The following is a 19,468-nucleotide window of genomic DNA, read 5'->3' as shown; positions in this document are numbered from 1 at the left end:
CTGCCATATCTGCCTCGGTTGTAGTCCTCTTGGGTTGGTACCCATTTCCTGTAAAGGGGTCAGTCTTGCGCAATCCAGACAGGCAGCTATGATAGCACGAGCTGCTGCTCGGGAAATTTTAAATTCACGTTGTAACGCTCGAGCAGATTGGTGGAAAAATGAATGAGACGTTGATGCCTGTTGTTCTGCCAAACAAGACATACCCGCTGCTGACACGGCACTATCTATGACTGCATTACCTTCTGTTAAAGGGCCAGGTAATGCAGTATGACTACGAATGTGACACCCAAAAAGCATGCTTCCTTTGTTGGATGATGTTCCACAGCTGAACGAACAAAGCTTGAAGACTATAGGACATGTAAATAACCATAATTGCCCTATGAATTCTTTGAACAATGCCTACTACATATAGGGAGTCAATAACTATATTCATGGGCCGATCATGAAAAGTTAGAAATGCCCAAACTACAGCTTTTAATTCTAGGACCTGCACAGATGCTGTTTCCCTTTGAATCTGAGTTTTCCAACGATCTGACTCCCAGCGACACTGCAGCTTGGGGGGCGGGAGAAGGAGAAGAGGGCGGTGGTTGTGGGGAGGGGGGGTGGGTTGCTGGCTCTCGGCTCCTCCCCAGGGGACCAGTGCACATCAATTCTAAAATATGCACATCAGAGTCTCTAATCACTGTGGATCTTGCCACGGAAAGATCGACTCCTGCGCTTCCGCGGGTTGCGGCGGAGAGTTCGCAGAGGCAGCCATCATTTGGGGATACTTGTTCGCCGCGTCCCTCACAACGCGGCGGCTCCCGTTTCCCTGCAGCAGCGTGCCGTTCTTACGAAATGGTGATCGACACCCCGCTGCCTTATGCCCAAACCTTTGGCATCTTGTACAGGTCCCATTAAATCCTTTCGGGCCCATACCTTCCATCCTATATCTGTTAGGACACTTCCTTCTCATGTGTCCTAATCGACCACATAGAATGTCTAGAAAGGGAGATAAGAGATTTCATGGAACATGTTTTCTTTCTCCTTTGAGTGCTGCGGCCAAAGCCACACCATGTATTCTTGTCTTCTGTTCTTCCTCCATCATTGGTGCTCGGGCACACGTCTCATCTGGACAATTGAAGCTCCTGGTGGCAAAGTAGCCAATAGTTGCTTACAAGTTTGGTTTGCATTTTGAACTGCCAAATCTTAGGCCAATATTGCTTTCATTTCTGGAGGCACATTAGGTGCCATATCCAGGGCCTCCTTTAGCCGATCAACAAAGTTGAAAAAAAAGACTCATTCGGCTTTTGTGTTATTTTGGTGTATGGTAACTGTGGTGTTCCTATTTGTGGTAGGGCAAGAAAAGTGGCTAGCGCTGCATTTTTTGATTGTTGTAGTATCCTAGGGTGGAGCGCTGCCTGGGCCTCAGTTGCCCGGTAACACCCATTCCCCATCAATTGATCAAGGGTGGCAACCCTTAATGGATCATCCATGCTGCAATTTAAATTCTCCAATTGTTTTTCTTCTAGTCTTTCCTGCCATTTTGCCAACCAAAGCATATAAGCAGTAGAGGAAAGCAGAAGCTCCATTATCGCTCTGCTATCTGCAGGCACCATATGGGAATACTTAGAGCAGAGACTTGATTTCTCACCAACTTATCATGCCCATATTGCATTATTGTTTTTTGTAAGCCTTGAACCAGTTTCCAATCAAGAGGTTCCCACCTAGGGCCCTGGGCTCCCATTACTACAGGAGCTGCTAGTGGTGTTAATACAAATTCTCCTTGTAGCTGAGCATTCTCTATCAGCCCCTTATACCGTGCTCCCGCATTACATGTTGGATCAACAGGTGGCATTCCCTCATCATTACTTCCACCTGTAGCAGCTGGGAGCTCCAGCAACAATCCTTCCTCAGCTGGGTCACTTCCTCCAGCTGCTTTCTTTTGAATCTTAGGAGCATCTTTTCATGCCTCCCACTGCTCCAATTGTTTATCTACATTTTCCAACCCTTCCACTATAGCCCTATGGGCAGCCTTATATGCTGCCTTCACATCTCTGGCCCTGGACCCGCTGTCTAATCGCCACATTTGTTCTAATAATTCTGTCATTCTCTCTACTTGTCCCCAAATTTCTTGTCGCATTTTTTGAACCACGGCATTATCATCGTCCGATCCATCTGGGATCGGTGCTTTAATTGGGTCCACTTCCATTTTGGGCGCTGTGGGGGTTGGTCGCTTTTCCCCCTCCCATTTGGGCACTGTGGGAGGTGGTTGCTTCTCTCAGTTGGGCGCTGTGGGGGGTGGTCACTCCTCCCCCTCCCATGGGGGGAGATACTCATCCACTCCCCCCCATACTTCTCGTTCAGCCATAGTTACCGGACACGCCTGTTTAGATGAAGCTCCCTTTTTCTTATTATCTATTTTCTCACACTGACTCAGCTCAGTATTGTTAGTACACTCAAAACTTTCAGACCCATTCTCCTCTCTTTCTTCTCCATGGAGTGCTTCCCAGAAAGCAGTAGCGACTAACCGCTCAAACATAGGCCATATGAGACGATATGTTTTTGTGAGGCGCCACGCTTCCTCTGAGCCTAATTGTACACTGTCCCATAGTTCTTTTCCTACTCGCTCCCATGACTCAAACTTATATGCCTGGGAGGCTTCTTCTATGATTTTTCTCTTCTTACAAAATAGCAACAAATCGGTTAACTCAGTTTTTGAGACCTCAATCTTAGTTTTTCGAGCAAGCCTTACAAAGCATTCAACAGTATCATGTTCCATTGCTGTTGCAGCAACTTCCACTCTAGATGCAGCAATTCCCATTCTGACTCACCAGGTCATGGTCACAATCCGCTTTTCTCCAGTAAGATCCCTCGCATTCTCGCACGATCATGTTGGGGTCACCAGATGTCGAGGGTCACTCGAATGCTGAGGCTGACTCCACGAATCGGAGTGAGCAACACTTCAATACGAAGGGGGTTTAACTCGTGGCAAGTGCCAAAGCCTTCTCCACAAGCCAGAATGGACAACACCTCTAGGCAAAGTAAAGTCAATTCCACTCTACTGTTGTCTGCAGCAGAGCTTTATACCAGTGCAGGTGGGCATGCGCTAAGGAGCAGCGTTCTCATTGGCCAGCTACAGATTCCCAGCTGGTTAGTGCTCCTCCAGGTGCTTGGTTACTAGGCATCGGTCCAGTTCCCCACAAACTCCAGTTTCTTATATATTCTTACTAAGGCCTCAACATAGTAGAAACTAGTTCTAGTAGAAACTAGAACTAGTATTGTTCCCTGTAGAAAGTCTCCCAATTTTCTAACTCAGAACAGAGGGCTGTGCAGACCCAGACATGAAATGAACACCTACCTCTGCAAATCTTGAGATACAAGGCAGGATGTTGAAATCACTACACTTAACCAGCTAGAATCATTTAGAAACCTCCTAAACGTCCTATGTCTGCACTTTCTACGTTGCTTTGCTAGGCAAGCTATAATTTTTTTTTAAAGGAAATCTTCCCAACATGTCACCATAATGTTGTGTCAAGTGGATAATGGAAAGGGAGAGACTGTCAGAGGTATCTTCCAAAGGGAAACTTTGCAAGGTGAATTCATACCCAATGACCTCCTCTTGGCTTAACTGCTTTTGTACTGGGTAGCCTGTGTAAAGAGTAAGTCATTACAGATTTGTGTGAAAAGAAAAAAACAACCCACTCTGTCCTGGGCTGCAAAGGAAGGGGAAAAATAGAAAGCAGCCGGGTTTGAGGCATGGGTGGTGGGGGAGTGGTTACTCAGGAGGTGTGTCAGGCACCCAAGGACTTATAAGCAAAGGCAGCTATACTAGGGGAGAGTCCTTGCTGTATCTTTGCCAGCTGCTGCTTCTCCCTGATCCAGCTTGAGAGTCCACTTTGGTGCAATGGGGAGGCAAAAGGATGCTCTGGCCATCATTGAGGAGCACCTGAGAATCAGGAACAAGCTTGTGCGGCAAGCGCTGGCTGAGTGCCTGGGGACACTGATTCTGGTGGTAAGTTTGGGGTCTTGGGGAGCTCATACTCTGCTGTGTGTGGAGTGACTTGCCCTGGTAAAGGAGGGGGAGCTGATGCTGGGATGTGTGCTGGGATGAGCCCAGCTCTGGTACAATCTGCTGCATGGGGTCTAGGGAAACAGAAGTCCCCTTAGTTGCAAGAAAGGGTTAATGGAACTTGCCAAAGGGTGAGTGTTAGGTTTGCTGTTGAGGGGGGTGCTTTTTAGGTGTCTAGGGTCTCCAGTGTGTCCCCTAAAGTAGTGGGAGTAAAGTGGCTTCTGTATAAGCAACAAGTGTTGCTAGAGAGCATGCAAAACTTATTTTCCTAGAATACATTTTTGGTGCTAAAATACCCTCAGCATTATCACCTGGGCAGCAAATGCTTTTCTCCTACTTCACTTTGTTTTTTGTGTGAGTCCTTCAAAGAAGATGCTGAGTTCAAACTGTTGATAGAAATGTTTTTCTGTTTGCTGCCTGTTCTTATCGGCTGGGCTGCAGCGCACCACGCTGGCCCATGCTGGCAGCTGATCACAAACTTGTGCCTGCCACCCATGTGGCTGTTCTGAGCTGTGACTTAATGTGCTTTGAAGTGATGAATGGCAGTAAAATGCTTCTGTTTTCAGGCTATTTTAAGGAATAAATTAGGGTGTCTCCTGTGTCAATATCTGTATAAGTGACTTAAGCCGTTTTTGAGTGGTCCTGGCTTGCTTTGAAGGCAGAGGTGAACAACCAGAATGCTTGGGGTGGTGGGGGCATGAGAAGAAAATAGCAGAGTAGCAAAACTAGGGCCATCTAGCTTTGGGCATCTGCATTTAAAAATGTAAGACTGCCCAGCATGCTGCAAGTGATGACTGCAGGGTCTGGTGTGTTGATGTTGTATGAGAAAAGTTGCTGTTTGCACAGTGACTCTTTGAAAGTTTGCCTGAAGTTTTTTTTTTTTTTTTTTTTTTTTTTTTTTTAATCAAGAGAAATGCTAAAGGCTTCAGTGACTGTGGATTTACACCACCTTTTAGCTGGTTCCAGCATTGTTTGGGGAAAGTGGTGACAGATGGAAGAGCTGAAAGTGGAAGAAAGCTTGAGGAAACTTCCTGTGCTCCTGGAGAAAACGCAGAACAGAGGCACTGTTTGTGTGCTCAAAAATAAGAAGCTGGTTCCTCTTGGAGGAAGGAGGGTTATTGAGTGTCCTGTGGAAGAACAGGGGACCCTAAGTCCCCATAAAACACTACCAGTCCTAAAAGAGAAGCAATTTGTCACAATGCAATGGCTTTATCTTCAGACAGCTGTGGTGGTTTGCAACCAAGTCCTGTTCATTTCTTGGGATTATTTGGTGTTAAGGTGGGTAGGAGCTAATGGGGAAACTGATTCAGAGATTAAAAAGTTGCTATCTTTGAATTGCTCATGTTGTTACAGGTAGGCTTCGAATAGAAGTAAAGTATGCCTTCTAAGAAGGAATAGCCTCTCTTGCTATCCAAGCTAATGCACTGGAGAAACCAGGCAAGCCTTTTAGCCTTGGAGATTTCAGAAGGGCTTGTGATTCAAAAATTGTGATTCTTCCTTCTAATTGCATCATTTGGTACAATAGAGATTACTTGTCCCTACAGCTTTGCCTCTCCCAAGCAGAGGGAATCCAGGAGCTACTCAGAGTGCTGAGGAAGATTTGATTCAAAATTGCATCTACAGTTCAAAATGAGAGTGGTAGCAGGTGCCTTCTAGCCCGGTTAGTCTGCAAAAGTGAGAGAAGGAGAAAGTGGGAGCTGGGATGAAGGTTTTGGACAGGGAGAAGCACAGAAATAGCTGTTTCTAGCAATGCTCTCAACTCTGTCTCAGTGGGCTTCCAGAATCGACCTGGGATCTCCTATGGCTCCCAAACATCTGGAGTAGATGGAGGGCTGGGGGTACTCATGGAGGGAAAGGTCAGGTGGGGTTGAAGGAGAAATGGGGAAGTCCCAGACAAGATGAACACTGCCTGGTTACTGACAGGGGACAAATTTGGGATACACAGAGAGGAATCCAAGTTCTTGGACAGGGAACTGTAAAGTTGTTCTGCTGAGCATTGTTTCAACTTCTGCCTTAAAGATGATCTGAGCTATTCTTGTTTTAATGAAGTGACACTTTCTGATTTTATTTATTATGCTTTAAAAAAAAAGGCCTGCCTTGGATTCCTCTGAGTCTTTTTATTACATTATACGCCTGGAACAAAAAGAGCTTAAAACTGAAATGTGTGGTGGATTTTGTTTGTGTTTTCTTTTCCTACTACTACCTTGCTTCCCTAGTACCCCAGGTAGTACCTTGAACTGGAGAATCCCAAGGCAGAGATATCCTGAGGTATTTGGAGATATTTCTGCCTGAAGGAAAATTGACTATTTGTATCCTGCACAAGCCCATGTCTCCCGAGCTGACTGCAAGTGCCTTTAGCTGCATTTGAGTCCAGTAGCCATAACCTCTGTTATGGACTTCAGACAATAAAATACCTATGGTATCTTCATATACCTATGGTGTCTTCATGGGAGACTGAAGTGTGTGTGTCTTGACTGAATGGGAAGAGCTCTAGAGCAGAATATTGCTGCTGTAGAGCAGAATGAGGATTGGATTTAGGGTTTGGTACGGTCTGTGCTGAAGTCAAGTTCCTGAGCCTGAAGGGAGTGAGACTGTTTATTTAAAGTGTGCAGCTTGAAATTGCACTATGTAATGTAAAACTTGTCCCACCAAGGATGTTGGCACAGCTTCAGGGTCTGCTCATTAGGTGTCTCTTTCCTGCTCCCCTCCCCCACACATTTTGCTTGTGTAACGATCATAGCTCTCAAACTCTTCTGTTTCTCAGGCAGTAAAATCATTTTGGAGTTCTGAAAGGCCAGAGAGTCTCTTTGCATGTAAGAAATATGCACACACCCCATACCACTAGGGTATGGTGTGTGTCCTTTTTTAAGATAAGGAAAATAACCCAAATAAGGCAACCAAGCCCTGCATAGTGCAAAGGTATTCTCAACTTGCACACTGCTCTTGATTTGTACAGCACCTTGTGCCCCATTGAGGGCGCTAGTTGTAGACTGCATCTCTGTTATAGCAGTAGTAACTGATTTTACACTTCATTTGACTACAACCATTTCCACATTCAAAATGTCCTTTCCAAGTGGTACATTAGCCTTGAACTTTATAGCTAAGTTGGAAGCACCACTTACTGACAACAGTTAATCAATGCAAACACTGAAGGCATTTTCCAAGTCACTTGCCATTTGCGCTATTACCATAGCAACTCATTAAAGTGAGACTTCCAGCAGCAGGGCTCTGCACCTTCCTTAAAGGCTTCATGTGTTGTCTTGCTCTTCTGGCTTGAAATGCCAGAGCTGGCTCTATTCAGTTCTTATATTTGTGGAAGAAGCAATATGCAGTTACAATAGACTTCCAAGTAGGACCAACACAACAAGAATGAAAAACAAATGGCATAATGATTCAGTTTATTTTTTTTCCTCCGTTGGGGCATTCTTAACTTTGTGGCTAGGTGGGAACTTTTTAGTTTGCTGTAGACCACAGAAACCAAAATGACAAAGAAGCTGGGATGATGAAATTGAAAGGAGCCTTGCTTAACTTCTGGTACTGCAGAGCGTAAAGTCTCTGCTTATCGTACAGCCATGCGATGTGGCATGGTAGTTTCCATAACTGTTGTTTGCTTTCTTTAGTTTTTTTCTTCTCCTCCTGGCAAACCGAACTTGCAACACTTGGAGAATGTGACTTTTTACTTTGTTAATGTTTTGCTAGGGCTTAACAGGAGCTGAAGATCTTTCTATAGGAAATGTGTTGAGCTGTGCTGGGGAGCGGGTGATGGAGGTGGAGAACCTTCCTAGCACCTTCTACCAGAGGAGCTTGAAGTGCTTTATAAACTCCAGCCAGGACTATCCCTCCTTGCTGTCCCCATACAGGAGAGGGGAGATGTCTCCTCTCTACTAACAGACAGTTTGGGCACCAAGAGTTTGGAAGAAAGTAGTATTCCCCACCATGTCCCACTCTGCCCAAAGCTCCACAGGGGGTCAGTGGGTCTAGGTCTCTTGGAGAGCTTATTCCTGCTGACCTGAGCAGCATCAGCTGCTTTTATTATTATTATTATTTATTCACTCCTTTTTTTTAATGAATTAACAGAGAATTATTGCTCTTGCTTTAGTGACTAAATCACTAAACTCTTTCCCTAATGTTCCAGCTCCTCTGCTGACTGTTGCTGGAGTTTCCCATGTTGTTTTCCTGTTCTGTGTTCCTGTTCTGTGCCACCACAGCATGTGATGTACGCACAGCACAGCCTCCCTTCACCCTGCTTATCTCTCAAGTCCCGCAGCACTGCCTGGCTCTGAGACAGAAAGAGCCATAACATGTGGGCGATCTGTCTTGTCTTTTCCTGTAAGGCTGTTTCTACATGTGCTGAAGGAGAAGTCAGACTGGCAGATCTTTCTTGCTTTGTAAACTGTGAATGTCTACCAGTGTGACCATTTAAGAGACTTTAAGGAAAGGCAAAAATTAGTGCTCCTTGTCCTGGCTCTGTGAACTCGGCCAGTGGCAGGTGTCCTGGCTGTGCTAGTTGCAGAAATAAGGAATGTATGTGCTGCTCGAACAGAAATGGGAATTGGCATGGATCCATTGTTGAATCTATCCAGATGGGCTCTCATTGGGGAGGGCAGCAAGAGGACATGGGGGAGCTTAGCCAGGGTCCTTGAATGTTAGAGAATTATTCTGTATTGTGAAAGGTTTCTTGCTTTGAGTTGAAGGGAACAAGTCAGGAGGGTATTTAGACTGACTGTAAAATTATAGTCCTCTGTCCCGTATTTCCCAACCTTTCTCTCTGAAGGGATTGTAGGTAGTCCTGGGTTTTATTCTGCTATGAAGAGAGTCACTTGATGTGTCCGATGTTTCAGATCTTTTGTCAATAGCTCAGGGTTTCTTTCTTTAGACTTCCCTCCTAGCTTGTCTGCCTCAGCCCCCAAGGCTTCCCTTTTGGCATCTCCCCTGCTAACTGGTCTGACAGCAGCTAGGTCTGAACAGCCTTTCCATTTGCTGATGTGCTTAGGGTAGATTTACAGAAGGCTCCTTGCCTAATCCCTGGTTTATTTGCTGGATGAAATTGTCACTCGGGTAATAGTATTCCTCCTAGGTTATGTTGGCAGAACCTTTCCACCTTGGTTTAGAGATCTGTCTGTCTGAGTTTCAACAGTAAATGCATCCAGGCCTTTTGTTTTGCACCTGAAGCTGTGAAAAAGCCTCAACAAAGAGAAGTGAGAGAGTAAACCTGGCTGCTGTGTGGCAGTGTGCTGGGACTTACTGTCCTCCAGGGTTCATGTACAGAGATACTTTTCTCAAAGTATTTTATGAACTCATGTAGCCTCTTCATTATCTTTTTTCAGTGCTTTCTTTCCTCCCACCTCCAAAGTCCTTTCCTACCAGTCTTCATTAACTTGAACTTTGTCCCTAGTCTCACATTCTCTCCTGGGGACCAAGGGGACAAGTTGTATCCACCTTGGGTGACAAAGCCAGGTGTCCTATCTCCCAACCTGCAGTGGAGACATGGAGCTTAATTTTCCCTGAGTATGAAGTAATGCCCAACAACTGCCTACCTTTCTCTGTTCTGCTGCTGCATCTGGCTGTTCCCTCTTTGATTTCCTCCCCCCCAACCCACCCTTTGACTGAGCCAGTTTGACCTGCTAATCCTGCTGAAAATGGTGGGTGGGTTGTGGGGCTTTTCTCCCTTATTAGTTTTCTGCCATGCAAGGAGTTGAATTAGATCATAGGGGGAGAGGCCTGAGAACCCTCCCTGTCTGCAGGGTAAGTTAGGATGAGCTTAAACCAGTACGATGAAATTAGGGAGCAGGTTTCTATTAGGCTGGTTAATAGGTGCACTGCGATCACCTCAATTCTTAGAGTAACTTTAACACATCACAGTGATGGTCTGTTGCAGTCACTTTATTAGCACTTTAAAACTGCTTTTAAATTTGTTGAGTGGGCCTATTATAACACGTGACTGATGTATATGCTGCCATGTGACTGTCCTGGGTTTCTATTTGAGATGTAAAATATAATGTGTTGGAGGTAGGTCATTAAAATCAAGAGCTGGAGAAGTTTTCTATATTGTGGGTGTGAGCAGCTGTCTCCTGAATGCAGTGGTGTGATGTTGACTGAGGATTTTTCATATTGATTACATAGACTTAAAAGCTGCACGTTTTTTAAATAAACAATGAATTTTTTTGTATGACCTCCTTGGCATTTGAACTTGTGCTAACTGCTCCTAAGCTCTTCTCTATGAGCACTGGAAAAAAGAAAGTCATTTCAAAAATGGATATTGGGTCCCTACTGTCTAGTGTGGTCTGGGAAAGGGAACTGGTGGGAAATGCAGTGAGTGGAGTGAGGATTGTGATTAAAAATTGTAATAGCCACTGCCATAGCAAAGCATGAGCACGTGGCAGAGCAAGGACTTGGAAAAGTGGGTCATAATTAAATCTGCTGTAGGAGGATATAAACCTAGGCTGAAAGCTTGTTCCCTTGAGTATTGTGGCAGAGTGCAATGGCAGTACATGCTTATGGTACATGGTCCAGATGTGGTTGTCTGTAAGTGAGCGGGGTGGTCTAAAAAGATTATAGCAAAAGGGGAAGGGGGGAATCTTATAGGGCCAAGGGATAAACTCTCTCCAACCTTAGAGGAAAGCCAGTGTTGGTCACCCTGAGTGCTCTCTATATCAGTGGAGAGAAGTGAGACTCTTCACTGAGCAATTTGACATCTCCTAGATGCCCATCTTGGAGAATGGCTTCTCTTCCTGTTGTTGCTCTTTTTCCCTGTTGACTATGAAGGGAATCCAAGATGGCCTGTTCAGAATTTTCATGCAATTCAGATGCCTAAAACTAGGCAAAATGAATCCTACTCCATGCAAATGTGCATTTTGCATATGCATGATGATCGCAGTCACTTCTATTGCTTGTAAATACAAACACTAGAACTGTTTCTTTCCAAACACCACAACTGCTTGGTGCAATCTGCTATGTTGAGGTTATTCCTCCACCTGGCTGGCCTGTGGAAGCACACTGCAATTTAGCTCTGCCAATTTACATTGGCTGGAGAGCTGGGCCTCCATTTTAGATGGTGTAATGTCAAACCACATGCCACCAAAGCTTTGGAGAGTGTGATTTGAACTGATTCCTAAAGGTCAAATGCCATGGATGGATGCAGTGTATGAGACTGTGTGCATACTTAATGGACTCTGCTGGCACAGGGCAGAATTGCACACATGCATATCAAAGTTCAAACTTGTCCTTAAATATCTCCTTACTTTTTATCTGCTGAGGGTCAGATTTTCCACTGTTATGCTGAATTAATCTGAATAGTGCTTAGGGCTCATCTGATAAATATTTGTAATGCTTCTATGGAGCAGTTCTGGGGTGTTTTTCCATGGCCCATAGATTCTTGAGAGGAAAAGCTAGAGAACAATTACCTGGTGTAGGATGGGGGAAAGGAGGGCAGAGAATAACTTTGGAGGAAGTGCAACACTGGAATTCCTCAAGCTTAAGGGAAGTCTCCTGTGGATAAATGGGAGGAGGGGAACTTTGTGGATTCTGCAACTAAAAAAACATGTGGCTAATGAGCCAACCACCATTCTCTTGCAGAACTGCCAGATCTTTTAGAGTGGATGATACAAACACTTACTTCAATAGGAAGAACCTGGAGCCAATGTTGCCAAACTCAAATTTCCAAAGCAGCCTTTTGTGTGGCTATCCCCTCTCTGGTCATGCCAACAGACTGTGTGGCCTCAAGAGGGGAACACCACAGCCAAATATACTGTCCAAACTTCTGTTTGGGTCTCATCTATGGTCAGGAAAGGAACAGATATCACCCTGGGCATTATCCAGTATTTACTTTCTCAATAGGAATTATGTTTCCATTGGTTTGGGCATAGCTAGGAATTATGGCTCTCTGCTTCAAAGTAGGCAATGTTTGTTTTCTATACCTTTGCATAAGAGTCTTCTCTGATGTGGGTTCTCATTTTGGCAGCTCTGGGTTAGGTTTCCTGATCTGGTAGCTCTCTGGGCACAGGTACTAGAGGGGCTGTTCTAAATGCGCCCAGTGAGAACAGTGCTGGATGTCCCCTCTTGTTCACTAACAAGTTCTACAGGTTCTTGATTTGTATTTTTTTAATCCAAATGAGGCCCTGTGTTGTGGTCCTGGCCTCTTGTCAAGAGATGCCTGTGTACAGTGTGTCCATTTCATGAGTCAGCCTGTGGCCTACCTGGCCACTCCTTTCCCAGCAGGCCAAGCAGTGTTTGCTTTATTAGTAATTCATCAGCTATTGAGAGGGCAGGAGGGGGTACACTGGCTGTCTTTTGGCTTTGCCTCAATAAGAATTGTGCATTGCTCAACGGCCACATGCAGTATTGGCGAGAGGAGTGAAGAGAGCCAACACCATCTCCCCAGTGCCCATTTAGCAACTTATCCGCTAGGAGTGCATGTTACCTCCATGGCAACTGGGTAATCCTGAGATGGTGAGGATTACAGAAGCAGGAAGCAATAAGGCAAGACTTGAGCTCTGCTTCTGAGCATCTCTGGCCAGTGGGAGCAGACCAGGACCAAGCTGTAATCTTTGAGACCCTGTTCTGGTTCAAGGATGCTTTTGGTATCTGATGGTGAAATCTCAGGTGTAAACTGAGAATTGATTCAGGTCATCAGTGAAAAATATGAGCATAGACCCCATAGGTGTGGGTGGGAAAAAAAGGATTACTTCTATGACCTAGAAGAGATACAGCTGGTTTGGGGTGCTGTGGACTGTGATCAGAGCACCCATAGCAGGTGGTGAATTTTGGGGCTGAGACCACTGTCATTACCTCAGCTCAAGGGAGCTGCCCCAATCCCTCTGTCAACCTGGCCTGCCTGAGAAGTAGTCTCCATCCATGCTAGGCTAAATATGGCCTTCTTATTTCTGGAAATATATATGGCTTTAGCAAAGTTAGCCCCTGTCATTGTTGTTGCTTTTTAAAAAACTAACATACCCAGATCCCTTATCTGAACAGTCACACTGTAAATAGCTAGGTCCAGAGAACAGTCTGAGTCAGGATTCTTCTCACCTACCTTGAGCCCTTACATAACTAGATTTTTAATCAAAATCCTCTCAGCCTTTTCTACATAGAAATGGCTGTGAACTGTGGGCTGATCTTGCTTTCAGTCTTGGCCCTGATTTTGGTTCTTCCTGAAGCATGAGAATAAGTCAGGAGCTAAAGTTGCCATATATATCCTCTCCTTAAAATAATGCTAGGTACTTCGGTTAAAGGCTGAAGGTGCGAAAGTGTCATGGGTGGGCTAGGAAAGACCTGATTGCTCAGGAGCAGGATGGTGTGGAAAAGATGAAGGAACAAAGTGAAGATGGAGCCAAGAAGAGGATTTTTCAGTGGTGGTCAGTACACAGTCTATTTGCTGAAGAGACTTGAGGGAACAGAGGGGTCTACCTGCAGAGAGCAGAAACTGTCTGGAAAAGGGAAAGATCAAAGATAAAAATGATAGATCCCCAGAGGATTTTGTAAATGAGAAGAAATTGCTACAGTCAAAACTGCAAATTTTCACATTTTCTATAGCTTTTTTTTCCCTAAAGTGCAGAAGATATGACTTCTAGCATAAGATATAACATAAAGCTTGTAATCTGGTGCTGACTGTGGCATATCTCATTGGACTGGTTGGTGTGTGCAGATATAAGCAGAACAGTTGTAGGCACTGGTGAATAACTGGCCCTGACAGGAAACACAGAGGGTAACTTCAATCTATTCTTCTTTTCTCCTAGCTGTTTGGCTGCGGCTCTGTTGCACAGACCATGCTCAGCAAAGGGTCTCATGGAGGCTTCCTGACTGTTAACCTGGCCTTTGGCTTTGCAGTGACACTCGGCATTTTGATCGCAGGACAGGTGTCGGGTATGTGGCAACTCTGCATGGGATGAATTTAAACTGTGAGAATTATTACATAGGCCCATAGGTTACACAGGCCTATTTTTTCTATGGTGAAAACCAGTGTCCTTGGCTCATCTATGAGACTCAGATTCTGCCTGTTAAAATGTAATAACCAAATCTTTTTACAGGTGGGCACTTGAACCCAGCTGTCACTTTTGCCATGTGCTTCTTGGCCCGGGAGCCCTGGATCAAGCTACCAATCTATACGCTGGCCCAAACACTGGGGGCTTTCCTAGGAGCTGGCATTGTCTTTGGGCTATACCATGGTAAGTACAAGAACTGCATATGTGTTGTGACTCTTCATTGCAGTCTTTAGGGACACTGCTTCCCATATCAGAGAAGCATTTCCTTGCAGAGCAGTAGAGCCAGCAGGGCTCCATTCTCATGGTGATAATGAGTTCAAGATTCCTCAAATCAATCTGAAGGCCAAGTAGCACAGTCAATACATGCAAGACCATCCTTTAAGCAGCAATCACTGTAAGATCAACCACTGAATCAATCTACTAGTAGCTACTGTCTGATTGAGAACAGATCTTCCAGAAATGCTGATGAAACACTTCTAGTGATTGTGTAGTTGTGCATGGTTCTAGAGTATTTTTTTTAAGTTTCACACTAGACCTCTTTTGCATCTATCTCATATTAACTTCCTGACAGTAGGACAGTTTTGTCTGCCCTTATCAAGGCATTGGTAGTGTCTTGGAAGATATCCCAGAAATCCAGTTCCTCATACCTCTATTCTTTCTACATGGTGTTCCTAATCAGAGCAATATTCAGTGACAACTAAACATTCTTAGATATTCAGAAAAATGTTTAGTACTGCTAATAATCACAAAGCTGTGGTTATATAACCCTGAAACATCAGCAAGTCAAAGCAATCAGCTCTTACTATTTAAGTTCATGACTTAATGGGTATTAAATCTAATCAATGTTGTAGACCAGATCATAACAATATCTGGGTGTCTGACTCCTGCAACTCCACTAGCACGCCCACCTTGGTGGGAATTAAGACTCTGCTTAGTATTTCCTTTTGGGCAGGCTCTAGCTCTTTGCTGGTGCCTGGCCAATAAGAAACATTAGGGCCAGGACCTTTGACCATCTGAATCTGAGCTAGGCTGCTGAAGTGTTATGGTGGACCACACGCTGAGTCTTCCTCTGTAGCCTACTGATTTTGCAATGTGTAGGAACAGAATGCTTAGGGGATTCTACCTCAATATTCATAGCTCTATGGGACCTATGTTCTAGTTGTCTCCTAAGTGTCTCTTTGATGTATGATGCCAAGTGAGTGACCTTTTTCTCTTCTTTCCTCCTCCCTCCCCACCTCTAGATGCTATCTGGGCTTTTGGGAAAAACCATCTGTATGTAACAGGACCAAATGGTACTGCTGGTATCTTTGCCACCTACCCATCTGAGCATCTGAACACTGTGAATGGATTCTTTGACCAGGTAAGAGGGTGCTGAAAAAATGACAGCAACTGAAGAGGAATCTTTTGGGGTGATTTTGGGCTTCTGCTTTGGTTAGGGAATTGGTTTGGTTTTGGAATTAATTCAAGAGAAGACTTCTAGAGCTGATGTGAGTCCCTCAGTAGCCAGTAGGGCAAGCCAGGTCCAAAAAGGACACTTATAGCAAGAGGACTAAGGAGGGGTACATTAGATCACACCTGTAAGGACACCAGTGGAAAGACACCACTTCGTTCTTGGGAGAAGTGCCTTCCCTCATGCTACCAGACAACCCTGTATTTTTTTTTTTTTTACCTCCCCTCTGAAATAGTACTTTTTAGCAATCCCCACTTAGGATGCAAGTGCTGAAGAAGTGATTGTAAATAGTGCAAGGATGCCTGAACAGCAGGGCTGGCTCAGCCTTGGACACCTAGATTACCCAAGTCTGACAGTCTGGGCTTTGTTTCTGGGACTTCTGGGGGCACTTCTCACAGCTCTTGCATGAATGAGCTTGAGCTGCTGCTCTAGGGTTTTCTCCCAGTGGTTTGTGATTTTTTTTCTCAATACTCTTACCCCTTGCCCCAAAGGAATTTTATCCTTCAAAAGGAAGAAGAGGGCAAGGCAAAACCTCATTATGTCTCTTTAGTTACCTTGGTCTCCTGGCAAGGCAGAAACTGTCTGACTTGGCAAGGGATAAGACAGAGCTCTCAGCCACTGAGGGAAGTGGCTTCCTCACAGTGTGAGGAAAGGATGACTCTTCCTCACTCCCACTGTACTGTTTTGGCTGCAAAGGCCAAGAGTCAAGTGGGTGTGGGGTGATCGCCTTCAGAGGGAGAGGATCTCCCCTCTGAAGTTGTCACCAACTCCAAAGCCTACAGCAGCTGCCCTGCTGTAGCAGGAAGATGTCTTCAGCGCTCTGTCTGTTCAAATGCCCATTCATTGCCCCTCTGTTTGTGGGGTGGGGGGGAAAGCGAGAGCTTGATCCAGCCTGTTGGCTGCCAGAAGTGTGTTCCACTCTCCTGTTCCCCAGTGGGGGCTTAGTTTATTGGGGTCTAATAATGTCATGGGATGACTTAGTGTTCCTCTCTTGCTCCAAAGGATGAGTTCTAAACACATTGGGCATTAATCTGGATTATTTTTTTTCCTCTTCTCCCTTCTTCCCAGTTCATTGGCACTGCTTCCTTGATTGTTTGTGTCTTGGCTATTGTGGATCCCTTCAACAACCCTGTCCCCACAGGGCTGGAGGCTTTCACAGTTGGCTTTGTTGTCCTTGTTATTGGAACCTCCATGGGCTTCAACTCTGGTTACGCTGTCAACCCTGCCAGGGACTTTGGGCCTCGCCTCTTCACTGCCATTGCTGGCTGGGGCACTGAAGTGTTCTGGTAAGTCTTTGACAATAAAAATAATAATAATAAAAAAGCGGCCAAAGGAGGAGGTGGTGGTGGTGAAATAACTAGTTCAAGTAGATAATGCTTCTGTCATGCTGAAGAGCCTTAGTACCCATGAGGTGTCTTTAAATTTTATAAAAATTCTTAAGACACTGACTTCTCTGACTACTTAAGAAATTATAGAAGCAGGACCGGTACCAGCTTTGTTATCAAGGAAGATACCTAGGAGGATCTGTGAGATGTTCTGGTTCACCTTCAACATGAGCTCTATGAAATCGTCTATAATAAACCTTGAGTGATAGTGAATGCAGAGCCTTAGACTTGGATTTTGTTTCTGCTATGAATTGTCAGGAGAACCATGAGCGATACAGGCTGCCTGCTATCAAAGGATGCTCTGCTGCAGGAAGTGGAAGGAAAGTGAAGGTGTTTAACTTGACACTTGAAGGTGTCAAGTTGTGCAATAACTTTTCTTCCATCACTGTTAAGAGACGGTCTGGAAGTAGCTTGTCACTTGAACTTGCAAAGAGGACAATGTCTGTCCTTGATGTTGCTGTGGTTACTCAGGGGCTGTTGTCTTTTGCAAGTTAATGATGATGTTTGGAGATGACCAGATCTTAGGTTGTTACAGCTCCAAACACAAGTATCTTAATACCTAAGCTGCAGTTCCCATCTCATGCATTTGTTCCTTTGCTTTCCAGGACTGGTAAGCAGTGGTGGTGGGTCCCAATCATTGCTCCCTTCCTTGGGGCAATTGCAGGAGTGATGGTCTATCAGCTGATGATTGGATGTCACGATGAGCTTTCTCCACCTGCCTCTGAGCAGGAAACAGTCAAGTTGGCTAACGTGAAGCACAAGGAAAGGGTCTGAGGAAGCTGCCACCCAGGTCTGGTAGACATATATTACTCAGGACTGCAGTCAGCAATGAGGAGAAAGGAGTCAAGGAGAGCTTCAAGAACAACAGGAAGAGTTTTTTGTTCTCCCCCCCCCATTTTGAAATATGCTAGTCTAGTTTCTTTGCACATCCCTGATGCATTTGCTTTAGATATCTTTCCTGTGAGCTGTTCCCCAAATGCAAAAATATAAAGCAATCTTCCCCTAGTAGAAGGGGATTGAGGACTGTAGGAGTCAGAATAGAGGTGGGTATTGCTGTTCAGTGCAGCCAGGGCATTCGGCATCTGCAGCTCTCCTAGTCTATGTTGCTGGCCTGGCCTGTGAGCTTGGCCAAATTGCTTCCCTCCAAGTCTGTGTTCCTATCTCCAGAGTGGGACAAAATGTAAATTGCTCCTACATCCTGGAGGAAAAAAAAAAAAAATCAGTTTGTGTTTGTGATGCATCACATCCAAGTTTGGAGTAGCTCTAAAATCAATGACTTGCTGCCAAGAGTAAACTTGTCTAAAAGATTTTTAATTGGCCTGACTTTTCTTGCCTCCCAGGAACTCCCAGAAGACTATATCAGTTGGTTGATCCATAATGTCAGAGCAGAGAGTGAGAATGCACTGGATTTTAACTTAATATTAAGACAAAATGTTTACAAACCACTGCACCCTGATGTTTTAATCACAGATTTTAATATTGTCACATCACAGAAGATAACATATAAGAAATCCTTGGTTTAGCCACTGGTTAACCTGGTAAGAAAACTTGGATCCCTGTAGCAGCCTTTCTAATCAATCAATCAGCTTTGTATATAAATTGCAAGCAGCTAGTAGCCACGTTCCACTGAAAATATGGTGTCACTAAAGTTGTGTGTGTTTGTGTAAGCTTCACAAGTGTTTTTTTTTTTTTTTTTTTTTTTAATATAGATACATAACTATTACTCCTTAAAAGCTGTTACTCAATATCAGGGTTGGGATGAGTTAATTAAAAGATTTGTAGGAGCTGCCTATTCTCTGACAGCTTTGAGATACTGTTAGATTTTACTGACATAGCTGTAGATTATGGCATTGTGCACTTCGAGCATCCTGGTTTCTACCTTGATAATCACAGCCCTTCTATCACAAAATTTTGATGGAGGTGCTGAGTGTTCAGGTACCTCCTGTACTGGCTTCTGTACAGTGTTGTGATGTTGGAGGATTCCTGGCTCTCCCAATGCCATGTTATTCCAGCATATTTGAAATAAGCAGTATTGGCTGTGAAAGAATCCGTGGGTCCCATGGCACTGACTGAGAAACTCTTTCAAAGCCTGTTTCTTCAATACATTAATTCCTTCAAATGCATAACTTTATACACATTTACAGTCAGTAAAATAATGTATTTTTTGCCATTTAAAAAAATAAAACATCAATATCCACACTTTAAAATGCTCGTGTTGGTTGTATTTTTAAGAAGTTTTCAGTAAACTGCGCCATGAAAAGGAAGTCATCTATAGCAATAGCTTCCTCCTGCCCTTTCCCTCTCTTGAGCCCCTAAGAACAAAGGAGAATTAACCCTTGCAGGCAATACATCTACATGCTCCATCTGTTTCTTGTTGGATTTTTTTCTCCTTTTCAGGTTAAACTAGTGGGGCAAGTGAGAGGAGATTGTGTGGCTGTACAAAGGCCAGGATATAGACAGGATAGCAGGAGGGGTGTGCTGTAGTCAGACACTTTGTTCTTAAGACAAAAGAAACATCAGGTGGGCCTTTGTACCTCATTCTTTCTACTATCCAACCTATCTTGTTGTAGTCTTCTTTCAAACAGTGCAGTTCTAGGATTGT

At 44.5% G+C, this 19,468-nt stretch overlaps 1 protein-coding gene across 1 annotated transcript; it reads left to right on the top strand.

Moving 5' to 3' along the window:
* The first annotated feature begins 3,820 nt into the window (after positions 1 to 3,820).
* On the top strand, positions 3,821 to 17,815 carry LOC104575215 (aquaporin-3). The gene is made up of 6 exons (XM_010222549.2): positions 3,821 to 3,994; positions 13,786 to 13,912; positions 14,077 to 14,214; positions 15,273 to 15,391; positions 16,550 to 16,767; positions 17,472 to 17,815. The coding sequence occupies exons 1-6, from the start codon at positions 3,887 to 3,889 to the stop codon at positions 17,638 to 17,640; spliced, it is 879 nt and encodes a 292-aa protein (XP_010220851.1). The 5' UTR covers positions 3,821 to 3,886; the 3' UTR covers positions 17,641 to 17,815.
* Positions 17,816 to 19,468: the final 1,653 nt, after the last annotated feature.

Source organism: Tinamus guttatus, unplaced genomic scaffold (assembly GCF_059628265.1).
Source record: "Tinamus guttatus ecotype Peru unplaced genomic scaffold, ASM5962826v1 Tinamus_guttatus_pri_ptg001006l, whole genome shotgun sequence".
Lineage (NCBI taxonomy): Eukaryota > Metazoa > Chordata > Aves > Tinamiformes > Tinamidae > Tinamus > Tinamus guttatus.
The sequence above is the reverse complement of the archived record's forward strand: the minus strand, read 5'-3'. Positions and strand labels throughout refer to the sequence as shown.